Source organism: Macaca nemestrina, chromosome 15, assembly GCF_043159975.1.
Source record: "Macaca nemestrina isolate mMacNem1 chromosome 15, mMacNem.hap1, whole genome shotgun sequence".
Lineage (NCBI taxonomy): Eukaryota > Metazoa > Chordata > Mammalia > Primates > Cercopithecidae > Macaca > Macaca nemestrina.
Window position 1 is genome coordinate 107,488,912 of NC_092139.1, and position 19,545 is coordinate 107,508,456.

Consider the following 19,545-nt stretch of genomic DNA (forward strand, 5'->3'; position numbering starts at 1 on the left):
GACAAATCCATTAAGAAAAAGACAAACAACCAAACTGAAGAATGACCAACAGACATGAACAGACGTGTCAGATGAGGAAACGTGGATGAGTCATACCTATGAAATGTGTTGACATATGAAAATATGCTAAATTTCATTATAAGAAATACATTTTAAGACCGGGTGCAGGGGCTCATGCCTGTAATCCCAGCTGAGGTGGGTGGATCACCTGAGGTCAGGAGTTTGAGACCAGCCCGGCCAGCATGGTGAAACCTCGTTTCTACAAAAAACACAAAAATTAGTAGGGTGTGGTGGTGGGTGCCTGTAATTCCAGCTACTTAGGAGGCTGAGGCAAGAGAATCGCTTGAATCTGGGAGGTGGAGGTTGCAGTGAGCCGAGATCGTGCCATTGCACTCCAGCCTGCGCGACAAGAGTGAAACTGTCTCAAAAACAAACAAACAAACAAAAAAAACAATGATAAATATTTTAGAACAAATGATACCCACCCATTAGACTGGATTTTTCTAGGGGAAAAATTAGTGAGGACACACAGCAACTGCAACTAGAACTTTGGAAAACAATCTGGCATTACCTAGCAAATTTGAAGACGTTCATATTGAATTGTATGGCAATTTTGCTTCCAAATATATGCCCTAGAGAAACTCCTGTCCATGAGAACCAGGAATCGTGTACAAATATACAAACGTAGAAACAGCATTATTTACAATACAAGAACTTGACACATAATGAGGATAGTATTCCACAGTAGAATAATCAAATGCATTATAATATAAACATACAATGAAATACTATACAGCGGTGAAAATAGGTGAATCAAGAAATGATATTGAATGATAAAAGTCACAGAAAAATAAATTCATAATGACTCTACTTATGTAAAGTTCAAGAGCCTGTGAAATGAAATATATGTTGCTTAGAGTATAAACATGTAGTAAAACTATAAAGAAAAGCAAGGAATAATGAGTAAAGAGAGGTTCCTCTGGAGGTAAGGAAAGGGGTAAGTCAGCGAGGCAAGTCCCTAGTGCTGGTGGGGGTGTGAGGGAGTAAGACCTCCTCTCTGCTGCAGGCCAGAGTGTGAACAGCAGATCACCGCATGCCTGTGGAGGGCAAAGGCAAGGGAGAAAAGGAGAACTGAGGATTCTGTACCACAATAACTTTCCTACTTTATTTTTGTCTTGAGCTGAAGTTGCCAAAATCATAACATGGAAATTAGAACCATCTGTTGACAGGATAAGTTAGTGAACTGGACAGAATTTACCAAGAGAAATTCAGAATAATGTATTTTAGAATCTGTGTCAAATCACGGAAAAATATAAAGCAAGCCTATTTTATTTGGGAGGGGAAAATAATGCCATTTCATCATTGTTTATAAAAGTAAAAATACAGAAATAACCTAAATGACCACTGGTTAAATAAAAGAGTATACATTAACACTATGGTACGCTGTTATAGTTGTTGCAAAAAAATTAAACAGACCAGAACAAGAAAAGTGAACCAATGGAATAGAATTGACTTGTTAAACAGATACTATTTAGTGCAGGTTAAAGAGTCATTTCAAAACAGTAGAGAAAAATAGACTAGTCAATAAATGTTGAGACAACTGGCTGCCCATTGCCCTTATCTAAAACCATTCGCAAATACTTTAAATGCACATGGATTACAGAAAAATTAAAATAAAATATGGGTGAATATGTTCTATAAACTTGGTATAAGAAAAGCCACCTTAAAAACACAAAAACCAAAAGCTATGAAGAAGAAGAGGAATAAATATGACTAAATAAAACATAAAACTTCTACAAAGACACCATTAAGAAAGTTGAAAGACAATTCACAGGTTGAAAGATATTTGCAACATAAATAGCAGAGAAAGAATCAGATATGTGTGTGTGTGTGTGTATATATATATATATATATATAGCTATAAAATCAATTTAAATGAAAAAAAATCCAAAAGAAAAAATAGGTTAAAAAACAGGTAATCCATAGAAGAGGAAATAGAAATATCTACTCAATATGTGGATATATGCAAATTATACCTACTATGTAATGCAACTTTTTACCCAAGTGATAAAAACATAAGGCTTGAAAACATCACGTGTTGGTGAGGGTGTGGTGAACAGGCTGCAAACCAGGGTGTGAATTGATACTGATATTCTGAAGGGCTGTTTGGCTGTATGAATTACGATGAAAATGGGCACAAATTATGACCCAGAGAATCCATTTCTAGGAGCACACCCTAAAGAAACATTCACATATGTGCACAAGCTTATTCACTGAAGCATTATTTGTAACAGTGAAAAACATCAAAATGTCATCAGCAAGGGAATAAGCTATGATAGCCAGGATTGCAGGAGTTTTTAAAAATATGGCAAATCTCTACATATTGACATACACTGAAGGACAGCCAAGTGATATTCTTAAGTTAAAAAAAGGCTTCAGAAAAATGCAGAATAATGTTTTAAAACAAAGTCAATTATATATATTTCTAAAGGTACATGTATGTATGTAATACACAGACAAAGGTATCGGAGATAATCACCAAACTGGTAATAGTTCACTCTGGGGAGGGGACTGTGTTGGGGTAAGGGACAGTCAAGAGAGGTTTTGACTTTATATTTGAATTTTTAAAAATTAAGAGTATATTTACTTATATAATTTTAAAATAAATATTTATAAAACAATTAATATACAAAATTATAGACTGTATAACAGGGGAATGGGCAAAGTCCTCTGGGAACATAGTGAAAGGAGAAACCAGTTTAGCAAGCAGAAAGATTTTGTAGCAGTTGTGACATTTTCACTGGGCCTGGCTATTCAAATAGGATTTTGTCAAGGATTTATAATTTGATGGAAGATTGTGGCAGATTATATTTTCCAAAGATGACTATACCAACATATGTCTCATCCAATATGCTTTTCTTTCTATATGACATTGACACTCCTCCATGGAGAGGTTGGGGAGGGTCTATGTCCCCACCCCCTTAAATTTGGACAGGGCTTTGTGATTGCCTTGATGAACAGAATGAGGTGGAAGTATTACAGCATGACTTCTGAGATTATTCAACTTCTGTCTGGTCCTTTCTTTCATAAAATACTCATCCTTGAAACACAGCCACGATGCTGTCAGGAAGCCCAAACTAGCCTACACGGAAAAACCACATGAAGAGGCTCATGTGGGGAGGAACTGAGGCCTCCAGCTGACAACCAGCACCAACTGCTGGACACGTGAGTGAGCAAGCCTTCAGATGATTCCTGCCCCAGCATTTGTGCTCCCTGGCTAAGGCTAGATATGCATCATGGAACAGAGACAAGCCATCCCCACTGTGCTCTATCCTAATTCCTGATCCGAGAATCCTTGAACAGAATAAATGATTATGCCACGAAGTTTCAGTGCAATGTGTTACACAGTCAAAGTAACTGGAACAAAGACATTCTAAAGAGAAGACAAGTAATGGAATGTCACAGGGCACTGTGAGTACTGGCAGTTTTAGGTGATGAAGCCCATAGTCTGGCTGGGACCAGACTATGAAAAGTACTTGTATGGTACTATTTTAAAAATTAGACTTATCCTATTGCCAGTGGAGAACTGTTGAAAGCTTTTAAGCTGGGAAGTGAAATGCTAAGATCTGCATTTTAGCAAGATACCTCTGAGACTACTGTAAAGGAAAGATTGTAGAAATGAACGACTTAAAAATAGAAAAAGCCCCTCTGATTAAGATGGATCCCAGTCAAGTAAAATGGTGGGGTCCCCGCTCTGGCTACATGTTTTTGACTTTTTCCTCTTTAGGATTGCTGCTTATGCTCATTTATACTCAATTTCACTTGTATTAAAATGTTAGCAGGGAAAACTTCTGTCCATACAAAAACCTGCCACAGATGTTTAAAGCAGCTTTATTCATAACTGCCAAAACTGCAACCAAGATATCCTTCAATAGGTGAATGGATAAACTGTGGTACATTCTATTCAGCACTAAAAAGAAAAGCGCTATCAGCTCAGTGCGGTGGCTCACGCCCGTAATCCCCACACTTTGGGAGGCTGAGGCAGGTGGATCACAAGGTCAGGAGATTGAGACCATCTTGGCTAACACAGTGAAAACCCGACTCTACTAAAAATACAAAAATTAACCAGGCATGGTGGCACGTGCCTGTGGTCCCAGCTACTCGAGAGGCTGAGGCAGGGAGGCAGGAGAATCGCTTGAACCTGGGAGGTGGAGGTTGCAGTGAGCCGAGATCGCACCACTGTACTCCAGCTTGAGCGACAGAGTGAGACTCTGTTAAAAAAATAAAACAAAGAAAAGAAAAGAGCTATCAAGCCATGAAAAGACATGGAGGAACCCAGAGTGTTAATTACCAAGTAAAAAAAAAATCTAAAAATCATACATACCATCTGATTCCAACTATATGACGTTCTGAAAAAGGAAAAACTATGGAGACAGTAAAAAGATCACTGGTTGTTAGGGGTTAGTGGGAGGGGGGGACGAATAGACAGCACAGAGGATTTTTAGGGTAGTGAAACTACTATGTCTGATACTATAATGGTGGATACACATCATTACACATTTGTCCAAACCCACAAAATGTATAACACCAAAAGTGAACCCCAGTGTAAACCGTGGACTTCGGATGATTATATGGCAATGGAAGTTAATTGATTGTAACAAATGTACCACTCTGGTGTGGAATACAGGGTACATGGGAAATCTTTATTTTCTGCTCAGATTTGCTGTGATCCTAAAACTGCTCTAAAAAAAGAAAGTCTATTTTTAAAATCTTAGGAGAAAAAAATGTTAGGGGGTGTCAGAATACAAAAACATTTTCCTTAATGCTCTTCTTTCAAGTTCTGGATCTAAATCTGTTTAAGAATACAAAGCAAGCTGTCTAAAAATTATAACCACTTATAACTAATTATCTATGTGACTAATGCCATCCTTATACAAACATCACTATAACCCCCAATTTCTTGTTTTTGTGTTTATTAAAATATCCTCATCATTCTCACAACTTGCTTTGTAAGAAAACTCTATAAACATGAACTTGAAAAAGAAAATAAACCTATACTAATAAACTCTAGCACTTATACACTGGATATTATAGATCTATATAAGGAGAAAATGTGAGATACATGGTCCAACAAGAGTGAGAACATATAACTCAAAACATAAAAAGCCACCTCTGTGGTAAGGGAAAAGATACCTGTATGAATATAAAAGCAAAGATTTATAAGGTGATGAAAGATACTAATGAGAACGTTTCATTCTCATATTGGCAGAAGATCTTCCATTCTACTTTCTGAGAAAATCAAGAGGACTAATGCATTGAAAATTGAGAGTTCATGGAGAATAGAGACAGGATGCAGTGACTCAACAGTGAGTCAGTCAGATCCTCAAGGATCCAGAGTAGTCGCAGAGCCCAGTAGGAACTCAATCGTGTAATTTATTGGAGGCCAGTTTTGTATAATTTTATACTGTGCCTTTCTCTAATGTTAATTGTTCAAGAGATGATTAACCAATTTGTGGCTACTGTGCATCTTGCCTTTTCACATCTTCACTTAATGTCTGCCTTTGAAAGAGGTCATAATTTAAATTCTTTATGAAAAATAGGAACTAAAATTAATTTTCGATTTAAGGCGTGTAGTCAATTTTTGAAACAATGAAAAAGGAAAAAGTAAAACAGAAAGTGAGAAAACACTGAAACAAATGGTAAAACAAGATTATAGGACCATGTTGTGGTTTGAATTTATCCATGCTAGTTCTATCCCTCATTAACAAAGTTAAATAGAAGCCAACGGTTGCTGTATTTCACAAAATAAAATCTGATAAATAAACTTCCTATTCCTTAACCAATTTACCTGCACCCAAAAGATTACAAACTTCTGCAGCTTCTGACGAGCATGTGATTGGAGAGACAATGGAAGGAGGTGTTGCTAGTAAAGGCAGCTTTGGATCATCATCAGAAAATGTCATCAGGTCCTGACAGAAAACACGAGAACATGAGAATTGAAGAAAAAAATTAATATCACTGGATGGACAATTTATGGAGCGACAAAGTATCTAAATGTGCTACCATAATCATAAACACATTCTGATTTAATTAACTCAAACATACATCTATCACGTGGCTGTCTACTGGGCGTAGGGAGGTTTTCTGCCCTTGGGAATCCCCACACCTTGCTGAAGACACTTTGTGTAGATAGCAAGGATTTTGTTTAGGGCACTACCTTTACCTACCACCCTTCAGCATCCTTACAGCATACTATCTCAGAGGCCAATTATCTTGTCTCATTGGTAATCATAAAGCCAGTTGTATGTATCTTTTATTCATGTTTAAAACTTTTAACTTTTTATCATCAAGTAAAAACTAGACACAAAAGATAGTCAATCCAATCATGCAGGTCAAACAATAATTAAATGATGGTTAATCTTGTTTCATTTATATCCCTACCATGCCTCATTTGTGATCTGTGACAACCTGTTTCACTTTGAGGCAAATCCTAGAATAATCCCTTGTTTCATTATGTATCTCTGCCTTAGCCATTCCGGGTGCTGTAACAAAATACCATCAACTGAGTGGCTTATAAACAACAAAAATTTCTTACAGTTTTGAAAGTTAGCAAGTCCAAGATCAAGGTACAATATCATACTGATGTCTGGCGAGGACCTACCTCCTAAACAGTCATTTTTTCACTATAACCTCTCATAGAAGAAGGTGACCAAGGAGTTCTCTTGGCCTCTTTTATAAGGGCACTCATATTCATGAGGGCTATGCCCTTATGACCTAGTCACCTCCCAAAGATCCCGCCTCCTAATACCATCACTTTGGGGATTAGGATTTCAACTAAGAATTTGGGAGGAAAACAAGTGTTCAGATGATAGCAATCTCTAATTGATAATAGCTGCATCAAACTGATAAACTTCACAGCTCCTAATGTCATCAATTACCATAAACTGTTCATATTTCCAACTTCTAAATGTCATAAACAGGTTTTTCTACAGCTTGTTTGAAAAAGGATCCAAATGAAGTTTATAGAGTAGGTTTAGTTGGTATGTTTCTTTTTTTCTGTGAACTAGGGATTTTTCTCCATTGTAATTAACATACAGTAAAATGCACAGACCTTAAATGTAGAGCTCGATAACTTTTATCATATGAGTATACAGTTATATAGTAACCACATTTCCTTCACCCAGAAAGTTTCCTCAAGCTCCTTTCCAGCTGATACCATCCCACCACCCTGCATCATGACCACTATTCTATCCCTATCACCATTACTGAATTTTGCCTGTTCTTGAATTTCATATGAATGTAATCATACACTATGTATACTTTTGTGTCTGGTTCCTATTGCTCAACATAATGTACATGAGATTCATCCATGTTTTGCTGTGTAGTTCCTCCCTCCTTTCCTACCTATAAGAAAGGAGGGACAGATTACACAAAAAACATATGTGAATGTATCACAATTTGTTTATCCATTCTCCTGCATATGGATAATTTCCAAAGTTTATCTATTATGAATAAAGCTACTACGAACATTCTTGTATAAATCTTTTTGTGGACAAATGCACTCATTTTTCCTGGATGCTACACGGTAGTAGTATAGCATTTCTAGCTTATAGGACAGGTCTATTTTTAACTTCATTAGAAATTGCCAAACCATTTTCCAAAGTGATTTACCACTTTTAAAAATGCAACTTTGAGTTCATTTTAGTTCCACATGTAAGAATTAATAGAGCCTATGTAGCCTTTGCCGTGTTTCTTCCAAAAGTAACATCTTGCAAAATTGTAGTACAATATCATACTCAGGATATTGACATTGAAGCAGTCAAGATACAGAACATTTCTATCACAATCACAAGAATCCTTTCTGACGCCCTTTCATAGACATACACTCCCTCAACAGAACTAATCTGTTCCTAATCTCTCCTTCATTTTTATAGTTGTGACATTTGAAGAATGCTATATAAATGGAACCATATAGTATGTAACCTTTTGGGACTGGCTTTTTTAGCCTTGCATAATTCCTAAAGATTCATCCAAATTGTTTCATTTCAATAGTTTCTTCCTTTTCATTGCGTAGTACCCTTGATATAGATGTAACATAGTTTAACCTGTAAAAGGACCTCTGGGTTGTTTCTAGATTTCGGCTATTACAAATAAAGCTGCTGTGAACATTTGTGTACATGTTTTTGTATGATATACATTTTCTTTTTCTTTTTGAGACGGAGTCTCAGTCTGTCGTCCAGGCTGGGGTGCAGTGGCACCATCTTGGCTCACAGCATTCTCAACTTCCCAGGCTCAAATGATCCTCTCACTTCACCCTCCCAAGTAGCTGGGACTACAGGCACGCGTCACCATGCCCGACTAATATTTTTTAATTTTTTTTTTTTTTTTAGAAATGATGTGTAGCCATGTTGCCCAGGCTGGTCTTAAACTGCTATGCTCAAACAATCCACCCAACCTTGGCATTCCAAAGTGCTGGGATTACAGACATGTGCCACCATGCCAGCCTAGATGTTCATATCTCTGGTATAAATTCCTAGGAGGGCAGTTGCTATTCATATAGTAGCCACGTTTAGATTTATTAAAAAGTACCAAACTGTTTCCCAGAGTAGCTGTACCATTTTGCATTCCTACCAGTAATATATTAGTGTTTTAATTTCTCCATATTCTCACCAGCATTTGGTGTTGTCACTACTTTTTTATTTTAGCCATTTTGATATTCATTGCATGTTTAAATTACATTTTCCTGAAGGCTAATAATGTGGAACAACTTTTTGTGCGCTTACTTGCCATCTGTATTTGCTAAAATGACTGTTCATAACATGTGCCCATTTTCTAATTGGACTGTTTGGTTTTAAACTGGTGAGTTTTAACAGTTCTTTAAATGCTCTAGATATTAGTCCTTTGCCAGATATGGGGTTTACAAATATTTTTTTCCCAGTCTGTAGATTATTTTTCCATCCTCTTAACCGGCTCTTTTGCAGAGCAAACATTTTTAATTTTGATGAGGTCTGATTTATCATTTTTCCTTTTAGGGATCATGCTTTTATCCAGTTCTTTTTCTTTTTTTTTTTGAAACGGAGTCTCGCCTTGTCACCCAGGCTGGAGTGCAATGGTACGATCTCGGCTCACTGCAACCTCCACCTCCGCGTTCAAGTGATTTTCCTGCCTCACCCTCCCGAGTAGCTGTGATTACAGGCGCGTGCCACCACTTCCAGATAATTTTTTGTATCTTTAGTAGAGACGGGGTTTCATCATGTTGGCCAGGTTGGTCTTGAACTCCTGACCTTGTGATGCGCCTGCCTCAGCCTCCCAAAGTGTGGGGATTACAGGCACGAGTCACCGTACCCGGCCTCAGTTCTAAATCTCAAAGATTTTTCTCCTATATTTTCTAAAAGTTTTATAGTTTACATTTAAGTCTGTGATTAACTTGGAGTGGATTTCTATATAAGGCTTAGGTTGAGATTCATGGTTGTCTGAATGTCCAATTGCTGTAGCACCATTTTTTGAAAAGGTTAATCCTCCTACACTGAATTTCTTTTGCACCTTTGTCAAAAATCAGTTGGTCATGTTTGTGTGTGTCTATTTCTGGGCTCTCTATTCCGTTCCACCGATCCAAGTGTCTGTCTCTCCACCAATACCGCACTCTCTTGAATACTGTAGCTATACACAGGCATTAATATCAGGCAGAGGGATTACTTCCATTTTGTTCTTCCTTTTCAAGACTGTTTTAGCTATTTTAGGGCCTGTGCCTTTCCATATCAATTTTAGAACAAGGCTCTTATCTATCCCTATAGAAAACCTTTCTGGGATTTTAATAGGAATTACATTAAACCTATAGAATAATCAGGGTCATCTATATTATGACACCTTTACTATGTTGAGTCTTCCAATCCATGTAACATGACAGGTCCCTATTTGGGTCCTCTTTAATTTCATTCATCAGTATTTTATAATTATCAACATATAGATTCTGTACATGTTTTGTTAGATTTATACCTAAGTATTTCAATTTGGATTTATACCTAAGTATTTTAATTTATACTTCAGTATTTTAATGCCTAAGTATTTCAATTTATACTTAAGTATTTCAAATGGTATTGTCTTAATTTAAGTTTCCATATGTTCATTGTTAGTATGTAGATATTCAATTGATTTCTGTATGCTTTTATATATTGCTGGATTCAACTGGCTAATATTTTGTTGAGAATTTTTTGCGTCTAGTTTCATGAGAAATATTAGTCTGTAGTTTTCTTTTTTCGTTCCAACTTTGTTTTAACTTGGGATCAGGGTAATATTTGCCTCATAAAATGAATTGGGAAATGTTCCCTCCTGTTCCATTTTCTGGAAGACATTGTGTAAAATTGCTGTTAATTCTTTATTTTTTGATTTTTTGATTTTTGAGACAGGGTCTCACTCTGTCACCCAGGCTGGAGTACAGTGGTGCAATCACAACTCTCACTGCAGCCTCAATCTCCCAGGTTCAAGCAATCCTCCTACCTCAGCCTCCCGAGTATCTGGGACTACAGGTGGGTGCCACTGTACCTGGCTATTTTTTTTTTTTTTGTAGAGATGGGGTCTCTCTAGGTTGCCCAAGCTAGTTCTTCTTTAAATGTTTGGTAGAATTCTCTAGTAAAACCATCTGGGCCTAGAAATTTCTTTTTCAGGGGACTTATGCTTCAAATTCAATTTTTAAAATGATTGTAGAACCATTGAGTTTGGGTAGTTTATATTTTCTGGGAAATTATTTCTTTTGATTTGTCAAAGTTATAAAGTTTTTGGGGTTTTTTTTTTTTTTTAATAGAGTCTCACTCTACCTATGTATTTTGATTATCTATTTGTTTTGTTGTTTTGTTTTTGTTTTTGTTTTTGTTTGAGACAGAGTCTCACTCTGTAGCCCAGGCTGGAGTGCAGTGGCATGATCTGGGCCCACTGCAAGCTCTGTCTCCCAGGTTCAAATGATTCTCGTGCCTCAGCCTCTTGAGTAGCTGGGACTACAGGTGTGCACCACCACGCCTGGCTAATTTTTGTATTTTGTATTTTTTGTAGACATCTGGTTTCACCATGTTGGCCAGGCTGGTCTTGAACTCCTGGCCTCAAGTGACCCACCTGCCTTGACCTCCCAGAGTGCTGGGATTATGGGCATGCCTGGCCCATAAGTATAAAGTTGTTGGTATTAATCCCTTACTATCCTTTTAGAGCTGAAGCAATTGTAGTGGCTATCTCTTGTTTCATCCTGATACTGGTGATTTGTGTCTTCTCTCTTTATCTTTGCCAGTCTTGTTAGAGTTTTATCAACTTTTATTGTTTTTTAAATTATTTTTTATTATTTTTACTTATTTATCTTTTTTTCAAAGAACTGGCTTTTTGTATCATTTCTTTTTCTCTGTTGTTTTCCTGTTTTCAATTTCATTAATTTCTGTTCTTTATGATTTCCTTTTTTCTATTCCTTGTGCATCTATTTCGCTTTTCTGAGTTTCCTGAGGAAAGAACTTAGATTATTGATTTCAAACTTTTCCTCTTTTCTATTGTAAGCGTTTAAACAATTAAAAGTTTTTAAATGTTTACATTATAAATGTAAGTACTGTAAATTTCCCACTCACCACAGCTTTAGGTGTATTTCACATATTGCTAATGTCGAGTGAACCGTAACATAAACTGGACCTTGGGTGATTATGATACGTTAATGTAGATTCATTGATTGTAAAAATTTGACACTCTGGTATAGGATGTTGATAGGGGTGGGAAGGGTGTACTTCTAGGAGGGGTAGAGGACGTAAGGGGAAATCTCTGTACCTTCCATTCAATTTTGCTGGGAACCTAATATGGCTCTAAAAAACAGTCTGTTAAAAAAACAAAAGAAAAGACCAGAGTGACTTTTTTTAAATTTTGAGGGAGAGTCTTGCTCTGTTGCCCAGACTAGAATGCAGTGGTGTAATCTCGGCTCAAGCTGTCCTCCCAATTCAGCCTCCCTGGCGGCTGGGACTATAAGCACATGCCACCATGCCCAACTGATTTTTTTTTGTAGGGCCTCAAGTAATCTTCCTGTCTTGGCCTTCCAAAGTACTGGGATTACAGGCATGAACCAGTATGCTTAGCCCAGGGTAACATTTTGTAAAGATTTTTTAAATATTTAATAAAGATTTTATAAACATTTTATAAAGATTTCTATAAAGCAAAAAAAGTCATAAATAAAAATTTTAAATCAAATGGAAAATAGATAAGGAACCAGGAAGTGAGCTAATTCTCTAATACACAAATTGCTCTTAGGAATTGGTAAAGACAAAGATGAGAAACCAAACAGGAAAATAAGCAAAGGACATGAATAGAGTTAACAGTAAAAAGAAACAAAAATGCCCAATAAACACATAAAAAGTTACAATAAAAAATTAAAATAAAAATTTTCTTCCTCTCAGATTGACAAAAATGAAAACTTTTGATAACGGTATTTGCAAAGATGAGGGGAATCAAAATGATAGACTGTATAAACTGTATACCAGTACTGTGTACCAATATAAACTGGTACAACTTTTAGGAGGACAATTTGGCAGCACTTTTCAAAATTAAAAATAAGTATAACCTTTTGGCAATTCCCCTTCTGAGACAGCATCATAAAAATATATGTACAAGGGTTATTATTGCAACTATGCTTTAACAGGCAAAAACATGAAAAATCCAAGTGATTACCAATAGGAAATGGCTAAGATTATATATATATCTGTGTGTGTGTATATATATGTGTGTGTGTGTGTGTGTGTATATATATATATATATATATAAAGAACGCAGCACAGCAATATGTACTGATATTTAAAAAGTCTATAAAATTTCGTTTACTAAAAAAGCATATTTTGAAATATACATTGAATGATTACATGTATTATACAGAAAGATGTCCATGATATATTGTTTAGTTCAAAGCATGTTGCAGAGCAATACATATTGAATGAGACCAGTTAGGTAAAAGAAATGTGTGGACACAAAAATTTCCCCCCAAAACCACTAGAAAGTGCTGGAGTTGCCTCTGGGGAAAGGAACTTGAGAAGCATGGAGGAGTAAGGAGTCACTCTGCTCTGCACTCTTTACCCTTTGATGTTGTCTGAACATTTTTCAATAAGTACTTTCTAATTTAAAAAGAAGTAGCAAGAGTACAAGCATGAAAATAAAAAAAAACTTTTAAGCATAAAACGATGTAGCAAAAAAGATGCAAGAAAAATGAATTAACATAATTAGAATAAGTATAATTTCCATTTCTCTAACAACTTTGGTGAGATCAAATTTTAGGAATTATAATAAATGGCATCCCAATAAACCAAAAGATAAAAATGTATACTCTTCATTTGGCAAAATAACAAATGAAGGCAGTAGGAAACAAACATTTATCGTGTATCACTATCGATTTAGTAAATCACAACTAGACTGAAGGTTTTGGTCAGCTTTAATTTCGTGTGAACCAATTCATAGCATCTCTATCTGTTTCTATGGAAACAACTGCGACCAAAAAAATCACAACCTCGTTGTTGAATCTCCTCAAACAGGAAAAGAGTAAGGTCTTTTGAGGTGATGAAAAGCTGCAAATAGCCTTATTCATTAGCAAATCTAATAATAAAAATTCTGGGCAGTATATATAGAGAAAACAGATCCATGTCTGTCATAAATTTAAAGTCTTTCCTTAGTTTTGAAAGTAACATTTAGGCAAGCACTGTTCTGCTTTTAAAAGCTCTATTCTTTTATGAATTTTGTTTACTGCATTTAAGATAATTTTTCTTTAATTTATAAAAAGAGAATAGTTAAATAGGTTTCTATTTAAATTTTTAAGAGATATTTTAAGGGCCCCTCATTCTGCCTAAGCAATCATTTATTTCTCATTCCGTAGATGTAGTACATTTGACAACAACAATTAGGTTTACTGTTCACCTTACTAGGTTTTGTCTTCTGCTGCAAGAGCAGACTACTGAAGAGGACATATTGGAATGTAACAAATGCTCCTAATAGTAATAAGATGCTTGTCAATAGGATAATGGGATATTGTTATAATACAGTGATGCTCTGAAAAAGGAAAATCCAGCTTCTAAACTTCTTTTGAGAGAAATGCACCATTTTTTCTCACTGAAATAAGATGTAGAGTGATGTAGATCAATAACACTGAGTTTCTCTGAAGTAAGAAAAAATTAGTAATCAGGATTTAAAGACTGATACGAAAAAAAAAAAAAAAAAGGTGACATTTTATGTCTTTGGTTCCAAAGCACATAGGATTATTCAAGTCTGTTTTCTACCTCAAAAGCCATCAGGAGAAAATAGACTGACCTCAAATTTTAAAATCATTTTGGCTGGGCACGGTAGCTCACGCCTGAAATCTCAGCACTTTGGGAGGCCAAGGCAGGTGGATTGCCTGAGGTCAGGAGTCAAGACCAGCCTGGACAACCTGGTAAAACCCTGCCTCTACTAAAAATACAAAAATTAGCTGGACCTGGTGGAAGGCACCTATAGTATCAGCTAGCTACTTGGGAGGCTGAGGCAGGAGAATCACTTGAACTTGGGAGGCAGAGGCTGTAGTGAGCCAAGATCGTGCCAGTGCACTCCAGCCTGGGCGACATAGAGAGACTCTGTCTCAATAAATAAATAAATAAAATCATTTTGACTTAATGTCTTATCTTTAAATTTTATTTATTTATTTATTTTACGGATGGGGTCTTACTATGTTGCCTAGGTTGGAATGCAGTGGCTATTCACAGGTGTAATCATAGCATACTATCTCCAGTTGCAAACTCCTTGGGCTCAAGTGATCCTCCTGCCTTAGGCTCCCAAGTAGCTGGAACTACAGACACACACCACTATGCCCCGTTGTCTTATCTTTTAAAATAATCTATGTGTATGCACACACACACACACCTGAGACAGAGTCTCACTCTGTCACCCAGGCTGGAGTGCAGTGGTGTAATCGCAGCTCACTGCAACCTCTGCCTCCCAGGTTCAAGCGATTCTCCTGCCTCAGCCTCCCAAGTAGCTGGGACTATAGGCAGACACCACCACACCGGGTAATTTTCATATTTTTAGTAGAGATGGGGTTTCACCATGTTGGCCAGGCTGGTCTTGAACTCCTGACCTCAAGTGATCTGTCCACCTCGGCCTCCCAAAATGCTGGAATTACAGGTGTAAGCCACTGTGCCCAGCCCCTAAAATAATCTATGTATTTTCAGTTGGTGAGTTATTACAAAATTAAAGAACAGCGAAATTTTAATTTCATGTAGCTTTCTAAGCTGTTGGAAAAACAATTGGATCCAATGCCTAATTGGGTTGGGGAAAGGTATCAGGAACAGAAAGTAAAACAGAAAATAATAATTCCAACCTTCCTTGTAGGAATTGCGGCAGGGAACACTAAACAAAGCACTCTGAGCACAAGACTAAAGCAGCATCTTTCACAGGAAAAAAAGAGAAGCTAACGTTCATTTGCTGTCTATTATTCATTCATTTCTTCAGTAACAAAAATTTGTCAACTGAAGATTCAGCAATGAATAAGGACTAAAAATGTCTCTACTCAAGAAGATTTTCTTCTAGTGGGAGAAACAGACAACAAACAGAAAAACGAATTAATGAGATAATTTCACAGTCATGAGTGAAACGCGTTTCTAGTATGTATGTTCATACTTTGGGGATACCTCCCTTCTCCAAATATAGAGCAATGAGAGAGAAAATGCAAATGTGAAAATTAAAAAGATGTAGTCATGCTCAAAACCAAGATTAACATCTTCATGTAACAGAAACAAATAATGGTAAGGAGAGGTTGAAGCTGTGGACCTCTGGGGCTCTGGGTACAGAAAATGTCAGAGAAAATCAGGAGCTCAACTCTTGAAGGCTACAGTGTTGATTCAAGATAGGAGTGCTGAATATGGACTCCCTGCTTGAGATTATGCTCAGGTATTAGGATCCCCACTTACAAAGGAAGCTGAAATAAGCTGTCATCAGTCACAGCCTGGGGTTGTGGCTTCTAAAAGTATTAGACTCGGATAGGAGACAGGACGCAAACCTCTCTAGAAATTAAAATACATCATCCTTTGTTCTAGGGACGAGATCTGCAATATCTCTGATACCAGCAAAAGAAAGCAATTCCAAGCTGCCAGTAAGTCCTGAATGTGGATGAGTAGTTCTGGGTATCAGGAGGAGGCAAATGAAAGACTGTTAAGCAGGAAGGAGAAAGGACACAGAGAGAAAGATTAAGAAACAAAAACAAAAACTTGAGCTACTCAAGATGAGCTTATAATCCAATAGTCTAAAACACAGAAAGAAAACCAAATTCACTCCTGAAAAAGTCAATATAATAAAGAAATACAAGGGCCAGGTACAGTGGCTCATGCCTGTAATCCCAACACTTTGGGAGGCTGAGGTGGGCAGATAACCTGAGGTCAGGAGTTCAAGACCAGCCTGGCCAACATCGTGAAACCCTGACTCTACTAAAAATATAAAAAATTAGCCAGACGTGGTGGTGGGCATCTGCACACCCAGCTACTGGGAGGCTGAGGCAGGAGAATCACTTGAGCCCGGGAGGCAGAGGTTGCAGAGAGCCGAGATCATGCCACTGCCCTCTAGCCTGGGTGACAAGAGCAAAATTCCATCTCAAAAAACCAACCAACCAAACAAAATAAATAGAAAGTATTTAAAACTGAGTACACGTAGTCTTAAAAGATAATGAAAAGGACATTTAATTTATGGAATAAATCAAGAAATAAAAACAGGCAGATATGAAATAAGTACAAATGGATATAATTAAGAAGCAATGAGAGGTTCTCTAAATAAAAAATAGAGTTACTGAAATAAAAACCTGGCAGAGTGTGGTGGCTCATGCCTGTAATCCCATTGCTTTGGGAGGCCAAGGCAGGAGATCGCTTGAGGCCAGGAGTTCGAGACTAGTCTGGGCAATATAGTAAGACCTCGTCTCTACAAAATATTTAAAAAATTAGCCAGGCATAGTGACGAACTCCCAGCTACTTGGGAGGCTGAGGTGGGAAGATCACTTGCACCCAGGAGTTTGAGGTTACAGTGAGCTATGATCATTCTACTGCATTCCAGCATGGGCAACAGGGTGAGACCCTGTCTCTAAAATAAATAAATAAATAAATAAATACCTCACTGGACAGAAAAATTCTAAGTGGGCACCTATGAAAGGAGAATAAATGAATTGAAAGATGATCTAATTAACTACAATGCCATATGGAGATATGAGACAAAAAATGTTTTAAAAAGCAGTTGAAAGACATTAAAAATGACAGAGTAATCCAATGTATATTTAATGGAAATTAAGCAGAAACAGTTTTCAAGGAAATAGAGGAAAAGTAATGTTTGAAGAGCTGTATGCTAAGATTAAAGATGTGAGTTGTCATGTGAAAGAGCAAACAGGAATTAAGTAGATATTTAAGTAGATAAGTTAAGTAGATATTTAGTCTGAGAAGGTCGCAGAACACTGCAGAAAGAACAGCAAGTCCTGTTTCTGGTTCTGGTGGCTCCCTCTCTCAAGATCAACCCAGGAGGTACTATAAAGGAATGACATCAAAATGAGAAGAAACTGAAAGCCCCTGGGGAGACACAGAGCTCTTTTGAACTGGTACATTTGTGTGAGAGTGAGTAGGGGTGTTGGTGCTGGCTTTATCCTGGGATGGTAGGAAGGGAGTCTGCAGTGACAAGATAACATAGGAAGAAAGTATCATAATGACACTCCATTCACTGCCCTGCAACCGGCCTCCACAGCTACTGTGACTCAGGCAGCTGTACTCAGGAGTACCTTCCAGTCTGTGCAGAAGCCGAGTGGGCAAGGAGCTGAGAAAATTTGGTGGGGACTGGGGTAGGCTTGGGAAGATGCGTCTTCACCCTTCCTCTTCCTGTCCCTCACGTGGGCATGTGGTTTGTAATTTAAGAAGTATCACCTCTAAAGACTACTTCCTCTTGGGGTATTAAGAATTAAGACCTAACTTGAGGCATTGATCCTTAGGATGAGGAATGATCAGCTCAGGTCAGATCAGGTCAGATCAGCTCAGATCAGCGAAAGGGAAGAAATGCTCTTCACTCTAGCGTCCATTTCCCTCACCGCCCACTTAAGCTGATAGGGAGCAGATAAACTAAGCTCTAGCCTTTAGCAATCTTAAAACGAAGCAGCCATTGCATCTAAAGATAACCAGTCATTGGAGGAGCATAACTATTTCAAAAGAAAAATAAAATAACTGAATCACAGATTTCATCAGAAGCCCAGATATTAGAAAACATAGACCAAGAATTTAAAATAAGTTTACTAAACATACCAAGATAAATACAAAAGGATATAAGTAATATGAAACAGAAAGACATAATATAAAGAAGAAACAGAAATACTGAATATTACGTATAAAAATAGAATAGTTGAAATAGAGAATATAGATGAGATTTAAAACTGAATGGATACAGCTGAGAATAAATTACTAAGCTGGAAGATCAAATTGAGGAACTCACAGAAAAATGAGAAAACGAATAGAAACTATAAAGAAAAGTGAAGAGATATAAAGATAGAAAGAGAATTACTAATATCCAGATAATAAGAGTCCAAGAAAGATATAAAAAAAGTGAAAATCAACCGTAGAAAATGTTTGAAGAAAAACCGAGAAAACTTTCACAGGACTAAATAGAGATGAAAAGTCCTCCAACTGAAAAGTCCCATGGGTGAGAAAGAGGAAAGAAAAGAAAACCACACTTAAGCATACTGTAGTAAAATTTCAGTCTTTTCAACAAATAATGTTGAAACAACTGGATACACTTAGGGAAAAAAAAAAAAAATTAAAAGCCCTTGATCTATATACTTCACACCTTACACAAAAATTAATTCAAAATAGATCACAGACCTAAATGTAAAACATGACCCTTTTAGGAGAAAACCTATGTGACTTTGTTTAGGCAGAGGTCTTAGATATGACACCAAAAGCATGATTAAAAAAAAAAAACTGATAAATTTGACTTCATTGAAATTTTAAAATTTTGCTCTGTGAAAGATATTGTTACAAAGAAAATACAAGCCACAAACGGAGAGAAAATATATGCAGATCACATATCTGACAAAGAACTTATATCCAGAATATATAAAGAACTCAAAACTCAATGGTAAAAAGAAAACCAATTCAATTAGAAAATGGATAAAAGATGTGAACATCTGAATAAAGTCAAAGATAAGTTATAATGCCACAAATAAGCACATGAAAAGATATTCAACATCATTAGCCATTTGGAAAATGCAAATTAAAATCACAATGAAATATCATTACAGACCTATTAGAAGAGTTAAAATTAAAATAGCAGTAATACCAAAAGTTGGTTATGATGCAGAGCTACTGGATCTCATACATTGCTCATGGGAATATAAAATGGTATAGCCACTCTGGAAAATAGTTTGACTGTTTTTTACAAAACTTGGCACGCACTTACCATACAACCCTACAACTCTCTGACATTTATCCCCGAGATATGAAAACTTCACACAAAAATATGTACACAAATATTCACAGCAACTTTATTCATCATAGCTAAAAAAGG

The 19,545-nt window shown here is 36.7% G+C and overlaps 1 protein-coding gene across 3 annotated transcripts in view; it reads right to left on the reverse strand.

The window, feature by feature from the left end:
* The window catches only part of LOC105464410 (ENTH domain containing 1), a 149,021-nt gene that overhangs the window by 75,098 nt on the left and 54,378 nt on the right, over positions 1 to 19,545 (reverse strand). For all 3 annotated transcript variants that reach the window (XM_011712283.3, XM_011712284.2, XM_011712286.2), the window contains one exon: positions 5,849 to 5,969. In XM_011712283.3, coding sequence (XP_011710585.2) covers positions 5,849 to 5,969 — 121 coding nt within the window. The remainder of the gene's footprint in view (positions 1 to 5,848; positions 5,970 to 19,545) is intronic.